Source organism: Astatotilapia calliptera, chromosome 15 (genome assembly GCF_964374335.1).
Source record: "Astatotilapia calliptera chromosome 15, fAstCal68.1, whole genome shotgun sequence".
Classification (NCBI taxonomy): Eukaryota; Metazoa; Chordata; class Actinopteri; order Cichliformes; family Cichlidae; genus Astatotilapia; species Astatotilapia calliptera.
In genome coordinates, this window is record NC_137436.1 from 22,950,363 (window position 1) to 22,975,658 (window position 25,296).

The window sequence follows — 25,296 nt, forward strand, 5'->3', positions numbered from 1 at the left end:
GTCAGTGCAGATGTGTGTGTGTGTGTGTGTGTGTGTGTGTGTGTATCTAAGTAAATGGGCGTCCACTTCTGTCAGTGCAGATATGTGTGTGTGTGTGTGTGTGTGTGTGTGTGTGTGTGTGTGTGTGTGTGTGTGTGTGTGTGTGTGTCCCTGCTTGTATGTGAGTCCAGTTTATGTGTCTGGGTACGTGTGTGTGTGTGTGTGTGTGTGTCCATCCATCCAGAAAATAAAGCCTTATTGAGGATGAAATGGGATTTTTAATTGGCTGAGCCTCGGCCTAACGGCGCCGCGTGAAACTTCACGGACCTTTGTACAATGTCACCGACACACACACACACACATTCACAATGGGCCCCAGCACTATCACGATAACACACATACAACAATGCAGACTCCTCTGTGGGCATGTACCGCACACATATTCAACAGTGCACGTACTCACACACACATTACGTCTCCGTGTCAGGGAGTATCGATTAGACCATTTAGTCCAAATAGAGGGGAACACTGGACCCCGTCAGGGAGACCTCCTTAACAGGCTCATTTACACACAAACACACACACTCTGTGTGTGTCTGTCTTTGTCTTACTAAAACACAACTGCAGTTAACTGACGCACACATTTGGCCTTTTGCTCCACTCCCTTCTTTGCTTTTCTCTCCCACTTGTTTAAAAATGGATACGCAAACCTGTTCTCCAACACACACACATACAGACACACAAATGCAGAGAGTGATGCGCCTGTTAAAAGGTTGTGTCCATGTCTGACAGGCCCTCTAAGAGCACTGCATCGATTTTCCCCTCTGCTGACTGACTGCGAGAGCAAGTGAAAGAAAGTGAAAGCAAGAAATGTGGTGTCAATAAATGGAGCAAGGCACTAATACATCCAAGGTTACGGGTTCCATTCTCACCAGTGCCTGAAATATTCTTTGTCTTGTTCTTCTGCTGCTGTGGGGCCTTTTCGATGAAAGTCTTCGTGTATATTTATAGCGAGCGGATGGAGGATGTGTGTGTTTAACTGATAGTCACAGCTTGTGAGCATGAAACTTGAGTATATACTGTCTTATCCGATCTGCCGCCCTGAAAAGAATCAATTTCAGACGGCAACGCGGAGGATTTCAATTTAGCAAAGAAAAGCTGGGAGGGCTTTAAGTTCAATATCGACGGTATCCAAGTGAACACTGTACACAACATTTCAATGTTAAAGTGTGTATGAGACTGTAAATGGGACTGAGAAAGGTGCAGTAAATCGACACTATCAGTACCATTTGTGCTCGCTGTAATTATGGCTGTTTCTTAATTGTGATTGGATGATTAAATGTTGTTACGTTGTTTACAAATTTAGATCTGTTGTTTACAGAAGACTGAAATTAACCAAAAGTCTTTTGAGTTGGCACAACAACACCATGTTGAACTGATGATTGTATCATACTGTAGTCGTTTTTTCAGCGTTATGAATCATATTTCACAATTTCACAAACACCGTAATTGTTTTGTTTATTTAGTTGTATTTTTATCAATAGTTATCTTTTTCCTTTGTTTTTTTTTTTTTCCAAATGTTTTGGATTTTTTTGTTAATCAATGCAAATGTTGTTCCACTCCACAACATTTTTAGTTTTTTTTTTTTATGGAGTAACTGCATCACTTTATGTAAAGCTACCAGCAATATGTAATTACTTCATATAATCAACAATTTCAATATTAAGGAGATGCTTTAATAATATTAATGATGCAATAGTAAATCTAAAAGTGGCATTAAACATATTGAATATAGTTACTTTAAGTACAACTCAAAATTATGTTGAAAATCTTGTACAGCACCACTTTCATGTAATAAATCTGTATCTCTATGACAGTTTTATACATTTATTTTACCCCCACCCACCCTGTACCGGGTACCTTGTATGGTTAAAGCTTTATTACAGAAAAGATACAGTGTTTTCCAAACCTTATTTTAAAAGCTAAAGCATGAATGACAAATTAAAATCAAACCTGTTGGTTCTGTTTATGCACAGGGACACATTGTCTTAATGTGCTTATCAGTGGGTGATTCAGTGAAATGGTTTTCAGTGCAAAAATAATTATAGATCTGGATTATATGCATTTTTCAAAAGACCCTTCTATTAAATGTCTTCTCTATTCAGTTCATTTTGTATTTATTTATTTATTTAAAAAAAACATGTTGGTGCAATTGCATTGTCCTTTATTATATATCCATCAGCCACAACATTTAAACTGCTGGCCTAAGTTTGTCAGTGATATTTAAAAGTGCAGTGTGAATAACAATTGTTAATTAGGTCTTGTGTAATAAAAGTTATAATTTTAAATAGATGTGGTTAATATTTTGAAGGTTTTGCATGAACAGGAATGAGATTAAACTGTCTTTCTATTTGTCTGCTTAAGGTCTCATCAGGTCCAGAGTGCGGGGGACGGACGCTGCAAGAGCCAAAGTGCTGACCTTCCTGGACAGCCACTGTGAGGTCAACAAAGACTGGCTGCCACCCCTCCTGCAAAGGATCAAAGAGGTGTAACTGCATGTTCATTTATAAACCCTAATGCAACAAAGTATATGTGAGTCTGAAAGCTTCTCTATCAAATTACAACCCTCTCATGTTCCAGATGTGTCTATATATACACACAAATATATGTGAGTCATGAGGCATAATGACCAAGGCCAATCTGCAAATATGGCATGCTTTACTACTCAACAAAAAGCCTCTGCGTGATGACTCCAGTGGTCGAAGTGAAATCGTGCCATTAAAGAAAATAGATGCCGGTCTGATTGCCTCTCATTAAGAAATAAGTGCGGTACTCTCTTCTTCACCCCTCTTACTCTCCCATCTGCTGTCCTCTGCTTGTGTCTGCTCTTCTTGTCCTCCCCATCCAATCTCTCATCACCTTGTTTTGCCTCCTCTCACCACCTCTTCTCCGCTCCCTTTTGTCCTGTCACATCTCTCTTCCTTTCTTCCCTTTTTCCGTCTCTCGTCTCCTTTACTTTTACTTACTCTTCGGTACCATTGCACCTTTTCTTTTCCATTTTCATCTCCTCTCCTGTTTTCACCTCTTATCCAACAATTTTGGTTATCGCACTCTGTTCTACTTTCCCCACCTCATGTCTTCCTCCCTGTGCTACTGCCATTACTCTCACACCTTTGCTTTTCTTCCTTTTCTCTTTACATCTCCTCGTAATTTTCCCCCTCCTTTCTCTGGCCTCCTCTCAGCTTCTTTCTGGCCTCTTGAAACGTCCACTTTTCTTTTCTATCCCCATCTCTTTTCCTCTCTCGTTTCTCTGCTCTCTTGAAATCTCCCTATCCACTTCCTCTTGCATCCTTTTCTATCCTACCCTGGCTTTACACATACCATCACCTTCCTTTGATTTGCTTTACGACGTTACATGGCCTTTCTCATCTCCTTCCCTGTCCATGTGCCTCGCATACTCTCTTCTCCAGTTCATTTTAATTTTAACACCTGTCTTGAACTTCTCCAATTCATCAAGTCAACAGTTGTTTGCCTGCTATTAAAGACCTTTGATCTCAATCTGCAGAGAAGCGATCAATAAATCCACCAGAGAGTCTGATCTGTTTCTGCTGCTGTACCATCACCATCCATATTTATACTCGTGGTTTATTCGTGTGTGTGTGTGTTTGTGTGTGTGCGCCTGTGTGTGTTCAAGCACAAAAGTGATCTGTCACTGTCTATGTAGTCACTCTATAGTCGTATATTTAGATTTAAATGTATGAGGTATTGATCCGATTAACACACACGCGTAGTCAAAACTCCAGGCTACCGTAAAATCACATTCCCCGCAAAATAATTGTCTGTCTTATTGATATAGAGAGCTAAAGTCTTGTCCAAATTTCAGGTTATCTGCTTTTCTGTATTTCACATCTGATCAATTTTATCATATATTTTGATTTTGTTCTCTTTTAGTTGTTGTCAAGCTTTTTCTGTTTTGCCAAAAAAGCCTTTTTTTGAATACTTTACTGTTTGATGCTAACAAATCATTTTGTGTCAAATAAATGATTTATTGTAATTCCATTGTCAGGGAAGTAATTGAGAAATAATACATGCAAATATGCATCTTCTCATTTGAATAAATAGAAATTTCCCAGCTTTTTACCACTGATTGAATCTAGAGAGTATTTACTCAGCCCCATGTCTATCACATTACCGCTTTTGCTTTTGTCTTTCAGCACCAAGGCAACAATTTATTGTAATTGTTCACCAGTTAACAGTAATATTTTCAGAGCATGTCAACATAAAAGGATCCTGGTTGTGTTTAGCAACATTGCTCATTTGTTGCTATATGTGCATGTGCAATCAAAGAGAGCTGCAAAACAAAAGCGATAATCACAATGAACGGCCAAACATGTAGTGAATATGTTGATGGTTTCATTAGTATTTCCAGTCATTTCCTAAGAAATGACTGGAAATGAAATAGGACAGTGACAGGGCTATTTAGGCACTATGGACGCTCAGTGAACATCACCTATAAACCTCACTCCTAAATGAAGGAAAAGAAAACAGAATAATTGTTTACATGAGGAGCAATGAACAAAATTAACACTAGCACTCCCTGCATGCACTGTTGGATTTAAAAAATGATTTGAAAGATGGTATTAGTGATTAAAAATATATAAAGAATTGCATTAAAGCCTAGAGTGCTTGTTGTTTTGGAATAATGGGTTTTCTGAAGGGACAATTTAGATGATAATTTTGTCAATAGTCAAACGTCTGCCTCGACACAACTTCCTTGCATGCTTGCATAAAATACTCAAGGACGACTATGTAAAACAGGTCATTTATTAAAATTCAATAATCATTTATAAAATCATTTATAATTCATTTATACATTTATTCATTTGTAAAATTCAATAAATGTTTGAAAGTTGCACTTTAAAAACAAGAGTCCAAAACCATAAAAGAAGCAGATTGCTTTGGGGTCAGATTCCTCTCAACTTACTCATCAAATATTCTCATTTCTATTCAGGTGAAGGGAAAAAAAAAAGAAATGGCTAAAATTAAGAAAATGCTCCAGAGTGATTTGAAAATAACAGTTATCCGGTTACGACAGTAATGTCGTGATGCTTCACCCTGAGTGCTGCACAGTGTCATTACCCTAACAGCTATTAAAGCAGACAGAGTGCTTTGTAATGTGGCTGAAGCTGTAGAAGGATGCAGCTTGCGTCCCCTTGCACTGACCCTGCAGCTAATGGTCCAGAACCGCTCCACCTGCTCTGTAATATCACTGGCTGAAGATGCATCCAGCCGTTTGACCAAACTAATAGAGGGACACTTCATGATTTAAAAGGGAGTGCAAGTCTGGCAGCGCCAGTGTGTGTGGGTGTGTGCAAGTGAGATTTTGTACCTTTTATCCTTGTAAAGAGCAAATGGCACCATCAAGGAAAAAATATGAGGAAAATCAAGTGCAGCCATTTTTGCCAGTTTTCACTTTAAAAGGATTTAGGACTCTGTTTAAGGGTTAAGGAGGCAATAACTAAACTAAATCCATGAGTATCTTATGGCCTTATGGACGATTACACAGGGTTGAGGGATACGGGAATTTTTGTTGGTGCTTGATATTATCCCATTTTTTACAGTCTCATCAACCAGTCACAAATATCAAGCATTACATTTTTAATGGCTTTAAATGTTCACTTAAAAAGTTAGAAATGCTTTACACGCTAACCTTTTTCCCCGCATCCTGTCTGCATGATTTAAGCTTATAAATTTGCTCATTTCCAACACAGAAATGAAATCTATCTATAGGATTAGTTGCTCCACTGGGACATGAGTTGAGGTCTATCAGCAAGCTTAGTAGAAAACTGCCAGCTGGATTTCATGAAAGTTGGTAGAGGTGAATTACAAGAAACACCAGAAAAATAGAGGAAAAAAAGGTTTGGTGCATTTCCAGACCACTTTGTTTAAAAGTGGAAAATAGTTCATTGATGGAGGATGTGCTTTCCAAATGTTTTTTAAAAATTATTGTTGCGCTACACTGAGGATCTTATTCTCTGAACCACATGAACCAAACTGTAGAGTTGAGTGGGCAGCTGCTTGGTTGTTACTTCAGAAAAGTCTCAAAAGTGCCATAAACCAGAAAATCACTGTAATAAAGTGGCGTGCAGAGCACAAGAAATACAAATTACAGTGGCTGAAAAGTCAAGCAAATGAAGCCAAGATTCAGTTTCTTAAATAACCACTTGGGGTTGGCTTAAACACAAAGGGTCAGCTTTAGAGCAGAAATACATTGTCTTACAACCAAAATCTCTCTGGTTATTTTCTTCCTTCTGACAGCCCTGTGAAGGAGGAGTTTTATATTACTTACCTTAAAGTTAAGGATTTGGTTGATTTAAAAGACTAGTAGGTATGAACACAAGGGGCATGCTGAACTCTAGCCAGGTAGTAAATTAGCTCTCCCCATCTCTAATCAAAAAGTATCTTTGTCTGTGTCTCTACTCCAATATGGTCGCATCCACCAAAATAAACAGAAAAAAAAAAAAGATTTGCAAGCCAATAATTAAAAACATGTATTAGTAATATCAGTCTTTTATATAGCACAGTCAATGTCATGCTCTAAATATGCACTGTGCTCAAACATCACTTGACAAAAAATTATGCAGCCAGCTTTGCTGTTGTAGTAAGACGAAGACAAAGCTTTCCATCAGGATAGCTAGGTGTCAGACCTTTCTTTATTCGTCAATTCCAATATAGCCCTAACACAAATGAAATGAAATACCAGAGCCTGTATTGAACTTCGCAAACTAAAATATTGAATTCTACACAGCCTACACAGTTTACCTCCAGTAACCTATTGATGTGTTACTCATTTTCTCTGCTGCTTCTTAATAAATTGTGTTGTCACCTAAAAGCATTTTCTGTATCTCTTCATTTCATGTGGCTCAGTGGTCTGACATTAATGACAGAGAAGGGAATAAAGTAGCACTGAATTAAAGTCAACAGAGGTAGTGGTCAATCTCACCTTGCTACATTTGCTGTCTGCATGATTGTTGCTGAATGACTGAAATTCCCTTTCGGAGAAGTGCAGTATAATGACCTTGGAGTTTACAGTCTGTTTCACACACAGATGAACACACTGGACTGAGCGCCTCATTTATTCGAACAGAATTTGGTGATGAAAGCAGAAACACATTCACTTCTTTCTCTTTTTCTTCCTTGGTAGCTTGTTTTATTTCCCTTGCATTACACTTTTTAAAAAATTAATCTGAAGCCCTAATTAAGCATAAATGTGTGTGGTTCTTTTTGTGTCTCCAGGACCCGTCTCGAGTGGTTAGCCCAGTCATCGACATCATCAACATGGATACGTTTGCTTATGTGGCAGCCTCTGCCGATCTCCGTGGAGGTACACAACCACTTTCTTCCATCTACACTCAGAAACAAACGTCTCTGAGGCACCTTTGGGTTGTGTTTTGATGACAGAGAGAAACCCCTTTGGGTTTCTGACTTATGAGGTGGCCCTTGATGATAAGTTTGTGATGAGTTCATGAACCTGTTCTCTATGGCTGCTGTGAACATTAAATGCTTTGAGATATTTTTTTTCCTACTTCTTCTTCTTCTAGCAGTGACTCTTATTCGCTCATATTGGACCCCTCGAGAATAGTTGCTGTCCTTGAATCATCTTATCTTTGAAATGTGCACTAAAGTCCCTCAACCGTGTGTCCTTGAATATTCAGATTTTGTTAGAGTTGCCCTTTTTTTCTGCCCAGTTTCTACACAGATAAGTGCTGATGTCTTGGTTTTAAACTGTGCAGCGAGTGCACCAACTTTCTTTCCATCATTGTAAAGGGAACTAGAGACTGTAGGTTTATGTTCTCAAATTTAATTGTTTATTTTTGAGAAATAAACTACAACAGTCTTAAGGTCTCATATGTCTCAAATGCTGTTTGATGTTGAAAAAGCAGAGGCATGAATCTAAATATATTTCCAAATAAAAGAACGAAACGCCTTTTATTATTATTTATCATAGTTTTGTCTTTCTGTTAATAATTCTTCTAAGACAAAAAAGGCTAGCAGGTGGAATTTTGCATATTTAGTTACTCTCAGAAAATGTCCCCCAATCACATCCCCAACTTTTCAATTGTTTGATTAATTGACTACAGCATGGCATTCAGCTGTGGACTGCAGATGTTCACTTACCTATATAACACAAACTCTGTGAAAAACATGGAGTTTCAGAGAACTGTGATGGTCAAAAAGACTTAGGACACAGCACTAATCCAACACAAGAATCAGTTTGCATGCAAGCTGTGAAAGAATGATCACATCTTCATATTTTGTATCCAAGGATCCCAACCTTCTTGTAATTTTAAAGTGGTCTTTAAAGCAATTGGTCTCCAGGCTTTCTGAAGGACTTTTAAAGTGTTTCTTTGCATATTGACTGCTTTGTCACTCATCTTCAGTCCAGTCCAGTCGCTTTACCTGACTGTTTCCAGTGTATTTTTATCGTTGTTTGTTTTCTTTTAGGTTTTTCTTTCTTTCTTTTGTTTGTTTCTTAATGATTCTATGAATCATTCAAAGAATGAACTGGTGTGGTGTGCAAACTTTGATTTAGTGTTTGTCATAATTTAAGCTTCTAGATTCTTTTAGTTTGAGTTTAGTTCTAGTTGATTAAATATGATAAGACTATAGTAGACTAGACTGAAGTTGTTTCAGTTGACTAAAATATAAAGTGTAAAGGTTTGTCGTGTTTTCACCAGTGACAGTGGCGCCACATGTTTCACGTGTCTTATCTTCCTTGACATCAAATGAGAAACGTGTCCATATGGCTGCTCTTGTCTTTCTACCAAGAGTTGACATTTCATCACGTTTTGATGACAAACAGGGAGCGTGGGAGCCTCCCCCTCACACCCTGTTTTTTCTGTGACAGATCAAAAATGAAAGAAAGATTAAGCTGTGCCAAGTTACACAAGAACTGGACTGAAAATCAGTGGAAACAGGTCTTATGGTATTATTTAGCATGACAATAATTCCAAACACACAGCCAAAGCAGTAAAAGCACACAATGGACCACTATCAGCATGGATTGGCCTCCCCAGACCTCTACATTATTTAAGTAATAAGGGTCATCTTGACAGAGAACAGAACAAAAGGCAGCAAACATGCAAAGAACTTTGAAATGTCCTTCAGGAAGCCTGGGGAACTATTCCTGAAGACTACTAATAGAAATAATAAGAAAGATACCTAAGAGAGACCGATCTCTCACTCCAACCGGTCGTGGCAGATGGCTGGCCCTCCCTGAGCCTGGTTCTGCCAGTCAGCGATTGCCTTGTATACTGTATTTCCATGTATATGTGCACTTTTAAATAAATCCCTGAACATATTGAGGGGTGGCTCAAGACTCTTGCCAAGCATTGTCTATATGTGCACAGTAGGGTTCTCTCACACAGCTTTGAAATGTGCTTAAAGTGTTGGCACATAAAATGACTCTTTGAACAGTTAACACAGTCCTTTTAATTTGTTGATATCAAATTCTTAGATATCAGTCAGTTCGTTCGCTGCCATCAGGATCCTGACATCATCTTTAAGACCATCATGCTTTTGTAAATGCTTTTTAAAACATTAAATTAGTAACTTGAATAAATGTAGAAAGTGAACATTTCTATTAGCTCAGCAGGATTATACTCACAGATGAGCTAAAGCTAAACGGCCTGTAAAAAAGCCAGAACAACACATAACTGTGTTCTCTGTCTGCGATCTGCACTACCTCCCACTTTATCTGTTGACTTCATAGTACCTCTCTCCTTCCATTAGACTCTTTTACCAGTCTTATTTTCTTGGTGAAAGCAGTCCGCCAATCAATGCAGATAATAGGGCTGTCCACTGTGCACGCACAATCACACAGGAAGGAGAATCGATAACGATAGTCGTGCTTATAAAGAGCATTTTAATTATAGATGAACCTGTCGCTGAAATCATAAAAAAGACGGTCATCAGATCCATCTGCATTGATCCTGACATTCACACACATGTTGAAGTCTAAAGACATGCCAACAGAGAGTGGAGGGGGAGTACTGTGGTAGCTAATCCGTGACCTGGTGGACTGTAAGCACACAAAAAACTACACAAGCCAACACAACATTTTCTTTGCTGAAGTTTTTCCTCTAGTATCAGAAAAATAAAATATATCTCTATTTGTCTTTTCATTAACTATTTTATATACATATTCTAAAGAAAGCATAGCATAACAGTGACCTTGATGTTTTGGTACAGCACAGTAGCCTCTGTACTCAGTATTATTTAAAGCATGTTCTTTACTCTGTTGTTCTCCCTCAGGCTTTGATTGGAGTCTCCATTTTAAGTGGGAGCAGTTGTCGCCTGAACAGAGAGCCCGCCGGACTGACCCGACCCAGCCAATCAAGTAATGCACGCATACACAAAAACTCAAACATTAAAATGTATAACTGTGGGTGTATAGATTCTGAACCCAGGGCTCATTAAGTAAGTGCAGACAAGTGGAAACAGAGAAGGCAGAGAAGAGGAGGTTAAAGAGTAGGAACAAAGGACAAGAGGGGGAGTGAGGAGACAAAAGGAAAGAGATGCACTGAAGTCTGATGAAAGGATGAAAAGGAAAAAGTGTAATAGCACGGGTTTAGTTGTCTTCTTAGGGTGAATTTTGGACAATTAAGTTCATTAAAAACTTGAAGAGTAAATGTTTTAAATTTTCACCAAATCCAGAAGATGCTGACGGTGAAATAAATAGATAACATTTTCATATGTATCGTTTTACAGACTTGAGTGCAGGGTTTTACTTGTTGCTAAATAAAGTGTGTGTGTATTTTTATGTGTGTGTGCGATTGATCCATACAGCATAATTATTATTAGGGACTCTGCAGAAGAAAAAATATTTGACTCAACATTTTTAGCAGTATTTAACTCCACCAATAACATATTTCTGTCTACAAGCAGAGGTTAAAGTGGGCCAGAATGATCTGGAATAACATTCTAGCAGCTTTCATTAATAACCAATTAAGATAAAAGCAGATAAAGTAAAAATAATCTGCTTTGCTTATCCCCAATGTTGGAAAGGACAACAACCTATAACAAAGAGCTTCAATAAAGCAGAACAACTCAGTATCTTAAAATATAACATGACCATAAGACAAAACAAGGAGGGCTGGATTTGGATAGATCCAGCCCTCCTTACTCATCTATAATTATAACCATACACTGGACCACATTTACAGGCTGCACAACGAAATCAAGCTACTTTGAATCATATTATGAATCTCTGTGCCAAATTAGAAACATACACGTGGATGGAGGATTGTAGCCACAGTTATAAAAGTGCAAAATTATTTTTCTTTATGTGAGGTAAAGTAGTGCAAATGGTAAGAAAGGTGATAAGTAGACAGCATCAGCAGACTGGTCAAATTTCTTTTTAGTGTATTTTTTTTTTCTGGCATCTCCATTCTGCCATCTTAAAACGACCTCTGTTGTCAAAATCTCACTTTTATATTTTACAGAATTTTACACACACCTGAACCTCATTAGTCTCTACTGTTTAAAAAAAAAAGGCTAAACCAAACAACGAAATCTAAACAAAGAAACAGGAATAAGATTATTCATCTAATTTACAAACTCATTTACACAAATAAATGGTTTGAAAAGAAAACAACTTCACTATGCAAAAAGGAAAAACCATTTGGTTGTACCCAATAATAATGGATTGGATTTATATAGCGCTTTTCAAGGCACCCAAAGCGCTTTACAATGCCACTATTCATTCACTCTCACATTCACACACTGGAGAATGCAAGCTACAGTTGTAGCCACAGCTGCCCTGGGGCAGACTGACAGAAGCGAGGCTGCCATATCGCGCCATCGGCCCCTCTGGCCAACACCAGTAGGCAAGTAGGGTAAAGTGTCTTGCCCAGGGACACAATGATCAGGACAGAGAGCTCGGGGATCGAACCGGCGACCTTCCGGTTATAGATACGCTTCCCAACCCCCTGAGCCACAGTCGCCCAGTGATGCAATCAATGACATCATGATATAAACCCCATATAAACAGGAAGTGCTGGGCCGGCCCCTCCCCCACACCTGTTTTGGATGTAAGATCTGAACAAAGGGACAAACTATTGTGTAATTTACCAGAAATTGACCTTTCAACAGAAGAAAATTCAAATGATCTTATGTTTCAGTAGTATTTGCTTTAAAAACATACGCATGGATGTAAACTGTAACATAAAGCTACCACAAACAAACCCGGGATAGTATGTAGAGCAAAGTTACAACAGCAATGTCTAAACTATAGCATTATGGCCAACTGTAAAATAACATGGGATAAATTATAAATATGTTTAAGGGACAAGTGGTAAATAAATTCAATCTTTTCTCAAGGTGTTAGAGCAGGTTAGCACAGTACATGGCAGTTCAGAATATCCTCAACACATTTCTGTTGGTTTTCCAGTGGGATCACACTTAAAGTAAGCTGTGCGAGGTGATGAATGACCTCCTTTTGCTTCCAAAGAGACACGAGTGTAACTCCTCAAAGTCGTACCGTGCCCTCCTCAGTCATGCTGCCAGGATTGCTGCAGATACACGAGCTACTATTAACTGAATAATTAAAATGAGCATGGTTGGTACTGCAAAAGGTTATTGGTGATGTGGGTGGTTGATTTTTTCATTACCAAGCTGCATCAATTCATTTTACTTATAGTTGTAAAAGTACACCGAGCAGGCACAATGACCGTAACACCAACGCTATCAGTAAGGTAAAAGTTATGCAAAGGAAATCAGGACAATTCGATTTTAGAAAGCACCCACTGCATAAAACAATAAATAAGATAATATAATGCCATGTAAAAAGGCAGAGTATAATACAACAAGGAGCAAAAATCTAAAGAAAATGAATACAGGTGTTGTGGTGTGAGGTAAAAGTATTTCTGTCATTTGGCAGTGGAGCTGAAAGCTGAAAATGTTATTACAGAAAGCTCTGCCTTTCCAGTAAGTGGTTCAGTGGGTGGCCTGGATTAATGGCAGTTCTTTCAGTGGCCTCCTCTCTACCACAGCCACCAGTTATTTGGATGCTGCGTCTGCAGGTTTGATACATTTAAAGATGTCTCATGCTACATCTGTGTTATTGGCAAATTGATACGTGTTACCAGCTTAGTTAATTTTTCATCTGACGCATCCCGGTGTCCCTTCCCACTGATGCAATTGAGATACTCAACAAATCAGAAAGTAGTGACACCCTATGGTCCTGTCTGTGCTCATTTGATCACAGACTTGTCGTCCTCTTGTCATCCCTGTCATGTGTTCATGCTTGCTGATGTCAACAAAGTTAATCTGGGAAAACGTCCGCACCTACAGAGTGGCTGGTAATTTCAAACAGCTCAACAAATACCACCAAGCATACATACAAACAAAAAAGTTGATATTTTATATAAAAGTTGTGATGTTCTGATTAAATTTATATTATTTTTTTAAAACGATGATACTGTACTTTTGCCAAAGGTTATACTAGACAGTAGGTGCAGATTATGGAACTGTGGAGTTTGCAGTAGTGTGATTTATAGTAATTGATGATGCAGGTGCAGAACAGCCTGTAGCATCCATTGGCACTGTTAGGTCAAAGGTACCAGACTTTAAATTAAACGTAAGCTGATGGTGGTTTTTAATATTGCTCACCAAATGTAACTTTTTTAGAAAACAGTCCGGGTGGAATCAAACCCAAACCCCTGCAGTCTTTCACCATATAGCTCACCTCACTTATTCTTAGCAAAGTAATATTTCTCTGCTACACCAAATTGTACCACCTTCAAATTCCCTTTTTAACCCATTTCTATAATATTTTTGTTGGAATAGCTTTTTGGTCCAATTATTTATACTTTTTATTTTATCTTATAATAAACTTGCCACACTCATGTGCTTGTTACTCATTTCAAACCAGATTTCTTATTATTTTCTTATTATTGATACTTTTAAAGCTAAACTGTGAAGGTTTTCTTCACTTTTGTGTTTTTTTGTGCATAAACGTTCAGAAACATATAGACAGAGAGCAGTCAAAGAAATGGTCGAAAACTGAGGCGCATAAAACTAAAACAGCATCAAAATTTACACCCAATATTTCCTTTTATTAAGTCCACATTGGCAAATAGAAATGCAGCTATGCCTTCCAGAAACGCATTCCTCGGTGTGCAATAGTTTTTCATGTGTTTACATTTGCCTTTGGGAAGTTATTAAAAACAAAAATCTACTGATTTTGCCTTTCAGGCCCATTTTTCTGCTTTTATTAAAAAAACCTGAACCCATTGTCATCCTTCTCTTTGTGGAATTTTTGTATTTGTTATGTATGTTCTATTCAAATATAGAGTAATGATATATGTATAATATGAAGTATATATAATGAATATCTTGTTTTTGTACAATGAGCTTAAACTTTTGTCTTTACAGTCTAAATTTCTCTATAGGTTGTTTATTATGAATGCATGTAAGTTTATCAGACCTCATTAGCCCCCGAGAGGGACAATGGACCCCCTAATTATCCTCTACCTAATCAAATGAGCCAAGGTGTGAAAACGGGCGTAGGTCACAATCAGCCAAGGTTTCGATGAGCTAATTGTGAAACCTAGGCCCACCCTATCATGTGACTTCTTGAGGTCAGACGGCCCAGGATGTGAGTGGGCATTAAGGCGTCTGGGAAGGGATCTCAAAACTGGATTGTAGATGGCAGACAGTTGGTGTCATAAACTACCGCCTCTGTTCAAAGATGGTCACTCACAGTGGACATAGATGGCCTCTTTTACTCCTCTTTCAAACCATCTGTCCTCTCTGTCCAAAATGTGAACATTGGCATCCTCGAAGGAGTGACCTTTGTCCTTTAGATGCACATAGACCACCGAGTCTTGTCCCGTGGAGGTGGCTCTTCTATGTTGTACCATGCGTTTATGAAGTGGCTGTTTGGTCTCTCCAATGTAGAGGTCTGGGCATTCCTCGCTGCACTGTACAGCATACACTACATTGTTAAGAGGTTCTTAAAAGGTTCCTTTTTCATAAAGCTTAAACTTACTGTTGGATCAGGTGACCCTGAACCATCCTTCATCATGATGCTTCCAGTAACTATTATCTACCGTCAACCTCCAACCACACATAGTAGGTGGCTGCTTTTCTCTGGGTTTGGTTCTTCTGGGGGTTCCTTCCTGTAAAAAGGGAGTTCTTTCTCCCCATTTTCAAGTGCTTGTTAATCGGTATCACCCATCAGATCATTGGGTTTCTTTCTTTAATATTGCAGGATCATTACGTTAGTATAAAAAGTGCATCGAGATGTGTTGTTGTGAACCAGTACTAGAAAAAAACTGCTGAATTCATAAAATTCCAAATAGACCACAGTAAATGCAGCTGACTAACTAATGTTGGTTACCTTATGTGCTATACTGCATGTAGACTAATTTTTAATAAAAAGCCCCAATACATAATTAATTTAAAATGGCAGTAATGGCCCACAATCACAGACTGTCAGAGTAGTGCTTAAAAAAAGCTTCTATGTCTACATAATGTAATTTTCTGTGGGGTGCTGTGATTAATGGCAGTGCTGATGTGCCCCACCACTGCTAGAATAAAAAAAAAATGCAGTTCAGAAATCAGTAAGAAATTAATCATCCTGCTCTGACCTATTATTACTGCAGTGACCTCAGCAGGGTTGTGGCAGGCTGACCTCATCAGAAAAATAACAATAGTGGTCAATTTTGATTGGGTTAAAATAACTGCTGTTTACAGAGGCAGCCTTCTAAGGTCATGTAAGTAAAACCTCCAACCTTTCTCAGACAGGTGTTGACTGAGGCCATATATGTATATATTATGAAAGAGAAGTTTGACTTCTAACCTTTAATTACACTGTTATTTTTATCCAAATCATTTTCTTTTTCCTAAACACTGCCAAGTAGTTTAGTTGCCAAACCCAAGTGAACAATTAGTCAAAATTGTTATTTTCTAAACCTAACAACTAAAACTGTGTGGAAAAAAATATAAATAATTGAAACAATATTGTGTACTTACTAAACAAACTTATATAAAATGAACTTTTCTTTTCTTTTTGGTCTTTTAGTTAAGTTTCTGTGGTTTTGAGTGATGCTGAGTTTTTTTGTGATATGATGCTTAAGTTTTGATTTGAATCTATTTGTTATTCTAGCCTCCCTGTGTTTCCCTGTCTGTTCACCACTAGTTTCCGTGTTTCCAGTGTCTTCTCTTTCTTTCCTGTGTTGCTTTAACATTTAGTGTTCTTTTGTTTTTGTTGCAATAGTTTTAGTTTCTCCATATGTGATCATCCTGAATAAACACAAAAATCGGCTTTAATGCTGTTAACTCACAAGAGTTATTCACAAGAAACAAAACAACCATGAAGGACGATGCAACAAAGCAAGACTGAGACAATACACACACACACACACACACACACACACACACACACACACACAGGATAACGAGGGCAGAGGTAACAGGTGGGAACACAACTGAGAATAATTAACTTAATGAGTCGGGGGAACCAACACACGGAACAACAGTCGCCAAAATAAAATATGGAAGAGAGCCACAGCAGAATGGGGAGACAGCACTAACTTGACACAAACAGACAAAAGGAAAAACAGAGAGCGAGAAGACTGAAGGAACATCATGAGAACACAAAGGGGAACTAACAAACCTGACGTCATCTAAAGCTGAACTAAAAGCAAGAGACACATAAACTAACTCTCAGAAGCACAAGAAATCTTTGGCTCCTTTGGTGGTTCGACACTGGCACTTAAAGCTACTCAAGTTTAGTTTAAATTTAGTGAAACATTGTGGTTTAGACTAAAATCCGCCCCTTCACAACACCAACCCTGCACTGCTGAGCTTGATGCCTTGGAAATGAAAGCAGGTTGCATAAGGACACATTGGCTGTGATGAAAAACCTAATACGCTAAAAGTTTACAAAACCTCAAATCATCGATGCCTGACAAATCATTTGCTGTGGAGAGATGAACAAACAAACAAAGGGAAGCCACAAGAGCCACAGAGCAAACACACATGCACGGTTATAAATAATAAACTTTGGCACTGCTCCTTCATCATAAGTCAGATTGGTGGCAGGAACCCAGATTTGCTGCTGTGCCAACTTATGACTGCCTGACTTCATGCATGGTTTTTATTTTTATGTTTTGGTGGAGGCAGCGGGGCAGGCAATCACATATGGTGCGTGTGTGTGTGTGTCCCTGTGTTTGTTTTTTGGAGATGGATGTAGAAAGATTGTGGAAACGTTGTAGCTTGTTCACTGTCATGGTTTCTACCTGCAAGTCAATGCAATGCTTTTATCTGCCATGTCAACCTCGTTACCAAGAGTTACCATTTATGCATTTATAAACTATACGTATGAAGACCATGATTGGCATTATGTATTTCAAAGCCTCCAACCCTAACCTTTACAACCACATACATCATATATATGCACTGTAACCTGTAACACAGATACTCGAGGAGATGAGTTGGGGTGCTTTTCACCACTTTTTTTTTAACAGCATCAGTTTTTGGAACAAATAAACACACAGGGGCAGTTGAACATTTAGAAGTGCTTTCATTTACTCTTATCCTGGTGTTTCAACCATGCAAACATTTCCATCTAGTATTAATTTACTTCTAGAAACAAGTTTCACCACTTAGCAGCCGTCTCAGTAATAACATAAAAACTGCGTGCATAAAATCACCATCTATCCATCCATATAATATCTTTACTACAATATTTAGTGGATGTGCCAGCTGCAGTATAGTTGAAAACTTCTGCTGCACCACATTTTCCCATATTTATCCTGCATGTCCTGTTTTCTCCTCTGCATTGATGATAAACACTGTAAATGTATTTTGGTACTTACTTACTGCAACATAAAAAAAAAAAAATCAAACCTTTGCTGTCAACCAGGGGTCTGAAACTTTTAGTGCTCAGTTTCATTCTCTGCTGTCTTTAATTCTGTAATTAATTTTTTATGTGTACAGGGAGTGCAGAATTATTAGGCAAATGAGTATTTTGTCCACATCATCCTCTTCATGCATGTTGTCTTACTCCAAGCTGTATAGGCTCGAAAGCCTACTACCAATTAAGCATATTAGGTGATGTGCATCTCTGTAATGAGAAGGGGTGTGGTCTAATGACATCAAATTATTGTAATCATTAGGTTGCAAAGCAAAGTTACAGATGTTGTACATTTTATGCTGGGTAACAAAAAAAGTATAAAAGAATGAGTATATAGTTTATTTATAAAAACCTGATTTTCTTGATGAAATGTGGAGGATGAGTTCAGTAGCCGCACAGCCTGAGTGTGTTAAAAAGCGTGGTACTAGGGTGATAAGTCCTTTTCCTACTCCTGGCTCCTTATCTTTCCATCTATGGTGTGTGTTTCTTGTATGGTTGTGTCCCAATACAGGGAGTGCAGAATTATTAGGCAAATGAGTATTTTGTCCACTTCATCCTCTTCATGCATGTTGTCTTACTCCAAGCTGTATAGGCTCGAAAGCCTACTACCAATTAAGCATATTAGGTGATGTGCAACTCTGTAATGAGAAGGGGTGTGGTCTAATGACATCAACACCCTATATCAGGTGTGCATAATTATTAGGCAATGTCCTTTCCTTTGGCAAAATGGGTCAAAAGAAGGAGTTGACAGGCTCAGAAAAGTCAAAAATAGTGAGATATCTTGCAGAGGGATGCAGCAGCCTCAAAATTGCAAAGCTTCTGAAGCGTGATCATCGAACAATCAAGCGTTTCATTCAAAATAGTCAACAGGGTCGCAAGAAGCGTGTGGAAAAACCAAGGCGCAAAATAACTGCCCATGAACTGAGAAAAGTCAAGCGTGCAGCTGCCAAGATGCCACTTGCCACCAGTTTGGCCATATTTCAGAGCTGCAACATCACTGGAGTGCCCAAAAGCACAAGGAGTGCAATACTCAGAGACATGGCCAAGGTAAGAAAGGCTGAAAGACGACCACCACTGAACAAGACACACAAGCTGAAACATCAAGACTGGGCCAAGAAATATCTCAAGACTGGTTTTTCTAAGGTTTTATGGACTGATGAAATGAGAGGGAGTCTTGATGGGCCACATGGATGGGCCCGTGGCTGGATTGGTAAAGGGCAGAGAGCTCCAGTCCGACTCAGACGCCAGCAAGGTGGAGGTGGAGTACTGGTTTGGGCTGGTATCATCAAAGATGAGCTTGTGGGGGCTTTTCGGGTTGAGGATGGAGTCAAGCTCAACTCCCAGTCCTACTGCCAGTTTCTGGAAGACACCTTCTTCAAGCAGTGGTACAGGAAGAAGTCTGCATCCTTCAAGAAAAACATGATTTTCATGCAGGACAGTGCTCCATCACACGCGTCCAAGTACTCCACAGCGTGGCTGGCAAGAAAGGGTATAAAAGAAGAAAAACTAATGACATGGCCTCCTTGTTCACCTGATCTGAACCCCATTGAGAACCTGTGGTCCATCATCAAATGTGAGATTTACAAGGAGGGAAAACAGTACACCTCTCTGAACAGTGTCTGGGAGGCTGTGGTTGCTGCTGCACGCAATGTTGATGGTGAACAGATCAAAACACTGACAGAATCCATGGATGGCAGGCTTTTGAGTGTCCTTGCAAAGAAAGGTGGCTATATTGGTCGCTGATTTGTTTTTGTTTTGTTTTTGAATGTCAGAAATGTATATTTGTGAATGTGGAGATGTTATATTGGTTTCACTGGTAAAAATAAATGATTGAAATGGGTATATATTTGTTTTTTGTTAAGTTGCCTAATAATTATGCACAGTAATAGTCACCTGCACACACAGATATCCCCCTAAAATAGCTAAAACTAAAAACAACTTCCAAAAACATTCAGCTTTGATATTAATGAATTTTTTGGGTTCATTGAGAACATGGTTGTGGTTCAATAATAAAATTATTCCTCAAAGATACAACTTGCCTAATAATTCTGCACTCCCTGTATTTCTCAGTCCTTCGTAGCTTGTCTTCATTTAGTCCACAACTGCTAACAAAAACATGCCTGTGCCTGCTTATCACCTCTAATCTAGCTTCCCTTCATTGGGCAACATTCAGAATTCATTGTAAAATGTAGTAATTTCATGGGCAGGCTCCTCCTATTATTGCATTAGTTGGCCTGTCCAATCATCTGGTCAGAGTCTTTTCACTGTACTGTGGTCTTCTTTTAAATTCAGACACAAGGCTGCAGGAACCTTTGGAACAGCCTTCCTAAGCTCCTCCGGTCAGGGGTCTGTTCTTCGTACCTCGCTTACTACATCCAAGATCAAATGACACATCCAAGATCAAATCATCGCGCTAACTTTGAGCTCGCTATTCCGGTTCTCCGAACACACCTGTTGTTGATGATTAGTATAGCTGGATGAAGTAATGTGAGATAACTGGGTGGCTTAACAGGGGCTACGCATCGATAGTAGAAACATTGATCGGCAACCCTTTGATTGGTCGGCGAAAATGTCGAAGGAGCGCGCTCGGTATTTTTTGGCAGCAGAGCAAGAACTCTTGATTGAGGGATTTCAGGAGTTTCAGAGTTTAATTAAAACGCAAGGGAACACTGCAAAGGCTGCAAAAGCAAGGAGAGAGGGCTGGCAGAAAGTTGCTGACAAATTAAACTCGTAAGTAATTTAATAATAATAATAATAATGGATTGGATTTATATAGCGCTTTTCAAGGCACCCAAAGCGCTTTACAATACCACTATTCATTCACTCTCACATTCATACACTGGTGGAGGCAGCTACGGTTGTAGCCACAGCTGCCCTGCGGCAGACCGACAGAAGCGAGGCTGCCATATCGCGCCATCGGCCCCTCTGGCCAACACCAGTAGGCAGTAGGGTAAATTTATTATATTACACTATATTATATTATATTATATTATATTATATTATATTATATTATATTATATTATATTATATTATATTACATTACATTATATCCTCTTTCACATTAGAGCCACGACAGGACACACTAGAACATGGGAACAAGTAAAAGTGAAATATAAGAATATTCTACAGAATGGTAATATTTATCACTTATATTGCTTTTAGTCTCTTGGAAAGAGACCCTGAAATAATCTGTTTGTTTATAACAGCAACCAAGAAAAGGGCAGAGCAAACAAAGACAGGTGGTGGTCCTGCACCCCCTCGTCAACAAGTTGGTTAAGTAAATAATACCCTCACGGGAAAATCGATATCTCTCTATGAGCACACTGTCGCGCTGAGCTAAAGGATCCTGTCTGTCCTGCAATATACGCTGAATTCTGAAAACTCTCCTTATCAATCTTGCACCTTCTGCAATGGGTGGCTCGCGTATACGGACAGGACATGGCTGCGACAGACTTCCCAAATCCACCTTCGCTTTTATAGCCGTGGTCTCTCATCTTGATTACACGAAGTAATTTACAATTACTACTCTAAAATATGAATTACATCTGAAATAATCAAATACATGAAATAGAATGATTAATAGTACATTTCCCTTTTTTTAGGAAATGACCTGTATGTATCTGTATGAAATCAATAAAAGGATCAAATACTGCATTAACTTTAGTTACATTGATAATATTTTTTTATGGTAAAACAGTGGTAAAATATCGCTGTTGCTTTCGTATAAGTGAAGCGGTCATACCTGAGTGGCCGCGATCTAATCCTGTTTACATAAAGTAAGCCTGCTCCCGAGCAGGTTTACGCTTACGGATCTGTTGCTATGACAGCAAGTCCCGGATGAGCTTTGGAGAACCGAACGATCCAAGATCACGCAAAATCGTCAACAATCAAATCCAGCTAACTTACTTAGCGAGGTACGAAGAACGGACCCCAGGTCAATCTGTGCTTTGGTTAAATTACTGCTGAAAACACATTTTTGTATGTATGCACACTTTTCTAATGTGTGTTTTCTCCAAACTGAAAAGCACTTTGTATCTGTATCAGAAACTGCAATACAAATAATAATGTTATTATTATTATTGTTACTCATTTCAGTGAAACTGCTCCATAATGCAGTGATTTAAACATTTGTCTAACAAGAAAAAGATCCTGTAAAAGCTCGAAGTGTGCAGACAGACTCGCTGTGGTCACCTTTTGTGAATAAGGGAGAAGCTGAAAGTAGCTTTATTTAAGTGACACTGCGGTAACGTCATCTGAAAAAGGAACGCGGTGGGCGGTCGATTGTGATGAGGTCTGCATTCCCGTAACTTTTGAGCTTAATTTCTTAAATGATCATTACTGAGATTTCTGCTGTTCCAGTCCTATGTCACATCATCGCTGCTGCACTGTGTGGTGTTGTCCGATCGGCCTCGACACTCTAGAGAAAAAATAGCCCTCGAGCATCAGTCCTCATAAAGATAGGGACACATACACATAAATGCCCACAAATAAACGCAGTCTTGTTTGTCTCATCCTATTCATTGCATTTGCCAAGTTATTTTATGCCATTTAACATCCTCACTTTCTGCAGTCAAAGTCTTATACACACACACACACACACACTGCTACATTCCTTTAAACACACAAGGACAAATTGAGCTTGAAAAGAGTTTATGTTCTGCCACCCACATACGGACACACACACTCGGGGTGCTATTTGCAGGCGATGACAGCGGGATAATTGTTGATAAACAGAGGGTATTTGATGGCGCGTGCTGGCCTTCAGCTATTCAGTCGTCTCATTGTCCTGCATGTGTCTGTGTGATTGTGTGTGTGTGTGTTTGCGTTATGGCAAACAGAAAGGAAACGGCAAAACTCAAAGAGAAACTACACAGGAGCTCCTCGTGTTTGGATTAGATCTGATGAGATTCTGGAGAAATGTGAGGACAAATGTAAGCAGCACAAGCACGTGTGAGGGCTGAAGCTTTTACTTTTCTTTCACATGTTTATGTGTAGCTAAAAAGTTAGGGTAGTGAAGGTAGTGAAGATTTATGCTTTTGAAACTCCCTTTTCATAAATGTTTTTTTTTTATCTGTTTTGTCATCTCTGGATGTTTTCGGGTCAGTAGTGAGACATAAATCTAGTAGACATGCTTAGGACTTAATTACAAATTACAAGGAAATGTTTTTCTCATCTTGTGACTCCCTTATTTTCCCCCTTTTGTTGTTTCTCTCACAGGACCCCCATCATTGCAGGCGGACTGTTTGTGATTGACAGGTCCTGGTTCAATCACCTTGGAAAATACGACACTGCCATGGACATTTGGGGTGGTGAGAACTTTGGTGAGTCATCGTACTTGGAAGAAAGGTGCTGTGAAGTTTAGAGGGAACTCGTAAAACATTGGAAACTAATATTAACGGTTTAAGCAGTAATATTAATGATGTTTTCTGTTGAGTAATTCCATTTTTGCCACTTCTACATTTTTAAAATCATTTTATTTTTGTTGTTACAGACCACCCATCTCAAATGGACTAAACCAGTGAAACCATTATATCCTAACATTAGCAAAAAGTCAACCATCCATTTATGAAACACAAAATAAATAGCTCAAGCTGCATTTTCATCAGTATCTTTTGGTTTATTTACATTCAGTCAGTCCACTCTCACTGCAAAGAAACTGGAATGTATCTTTGGACCAAAGGAGGCCCACATTTTCAGTTTCCTATGAGCTGCATTAGGCTTTAACTGCCAGTGTTGCTTCGGGGTGAGTCTGGCCACAGTGACACAGTCACAACTCCACATCTGGAGCTCAGCTCAGATTAGCCCACAGACTATTTTCCTGTGCCATGACTGGGCATAAGAGTCCAAAGTAAATCAGATTAGGTCCAAATGTGTCTTCTGTCAGGCTGTGGATGGTGTCTTTGTCAGTACGAGGGCCATAAAACTGATTCAGACATAAGTGCAATTAAATTAGCTCGAGTTCGAACCATGACTGATGATTGTCATGCATTTTTAATGATTTAGTGCAAGGTGTACTTACAATGTGCATCAAAACAGCAGGATAACCTGAGTCATTTGTATGGGATCAGGTCCACTCTAACCTGGCTGATCGTAGCCAGGTTAGCCAAAAACGTTTAATTTACTGAATGCCAATGTGCAGACTTAAAAATGCATTTGTCCTAGCTGCCACTGGTCTTTTGAACAGTGTTTTTTATGTTTTATATGATTTGTTATTTATTGCATTTTGCTTTATGGTTGTGTGATTGATCCTTTATCCCAAAACATTTAAAAGTCCAAATATAAGGTGTTCTTCCCTGCAGATTTCACATTATGCAAAAACACATCAAGTAACGCAGATTGGTCCTTTTATCAGAGGAGTTATTACCAAATGTAAGGAGTTAACAAATTCTACAGATTCTTCTTCTCTCTTCCCTTATCGTCTCTTCTCTTCTGTGGCAAATTAAGGTATTCTGTGTTAAATTAAATAACGACTGCATTCATTATTATTTCTCAAGGTACAAAATATAAGCAGGAAAAAATATTAGTCAAGCACTCAATCTTATTTGCTAATGTTTGCAACATGCAGCTTACTGCCAGTTGCGCTGATTTTTAACACTGGAAAACAGCATGTAGGATTTTTTTACGTTTATTGAAATGAACTGACTTCTCCTGTGTAACTACAAAATAAGTCGCCAAACTGACCATCTAAAAACATCATAACATCACAGAGAAACCTGCTGGATGTCTGCAAACTTGAACATCGTCACAAAATTTGTAGGATTATTACCTTAAGGGAAAAAATCATGGTTTTAGTTAAATATTTAAAACGTTAGCTTTCACTTGAAGGAGGAAATGGGCTAGTTTGCTTTTTTCATTTTATACCAAACGCTGCTATTATTTCCTAATCATAATCGATCTTAAATAACAGTGCGAGGGGCCCGGCCCTGGAGCGGGGTGCCGCCGGTGCGTCGAACCACCTGGGGGGGCTCTTCAACTGGTGGGGGAGATGGTCACATCTTGCAGGAGCTTTCCTCTCTTCAGGAACTCTCTCTGCAGGAGGGGGAGATACAGGAGAGGTGGAGGAAGATCTCAGCCTGGGCGTTTACTGTCTTATGTAGTCTGGAAGATGAGTGGATGATGGGGTGGGTGCAGTTTTCTCTGTGGTGGGGTTGGGTGGACTGTCCCGGGCTCTGTGGGGCCGGGAGGCGCTGCTGCACTGGGCCCCGGTCTGGATGGGCCTGGGCCCCTTTTCCCTGGCGGGTCGCGGAGTGTGGGAGTGCCTACTGGGGTCAGCGGGGGAGCTGGCCCCAGGGAGGGGTTACCTGCCCCTCCCTTCCTTCCCTCCCCATCTCCAGCTGCCTCTCTCTTCCCGCTCCACCACAACCACCCACACATGCAGGGCCTTGGAGTAGGGG

The 25,296-nt window shown here is 39.2% G+C and overlaps 1 protein-coding gene across 2 annotated transcripts in view; it reads left to right on the plus strand.

The window, feature by feature from the left end:
• The window catches only part of galnt14 (UDP-N-acetyl-alpha-D-galactosamine:polypeptide N-acetylgalactosaminyltransferase 14 (GalNAc-T14)), a 252,867-nt gene that overhangs the window by 190,349 nt on the left and 37,222 nt on the right, over nucleotides 1–25,296 (plus strand). For both annotated transcript variants that reach the window (XM_026142694.2, XM_026142693.2), the window contains exons 6-9: nucleotides 2,404–2,525; nucleotides 7,276–7,363; nucleotides 10,294–10,378; nucleotides 23,120–23,223. In XM_026142694.2, the coding sequence (XP_025998479.1) occupies nucleotides 2,404–2,525; nucleotides 7,276–7,363; nucleotides 10,294–10,378; nucleotides 23,120–23,223 (399 nt within the window). The remainder of the gene's footprint in view (nucleotides 1–2,403; nucleotides 2,526–7,275; nucleotides 7,364–10,293; nucleotides 10,379–23,119; nucleotides 23,224–25,296) is intronic.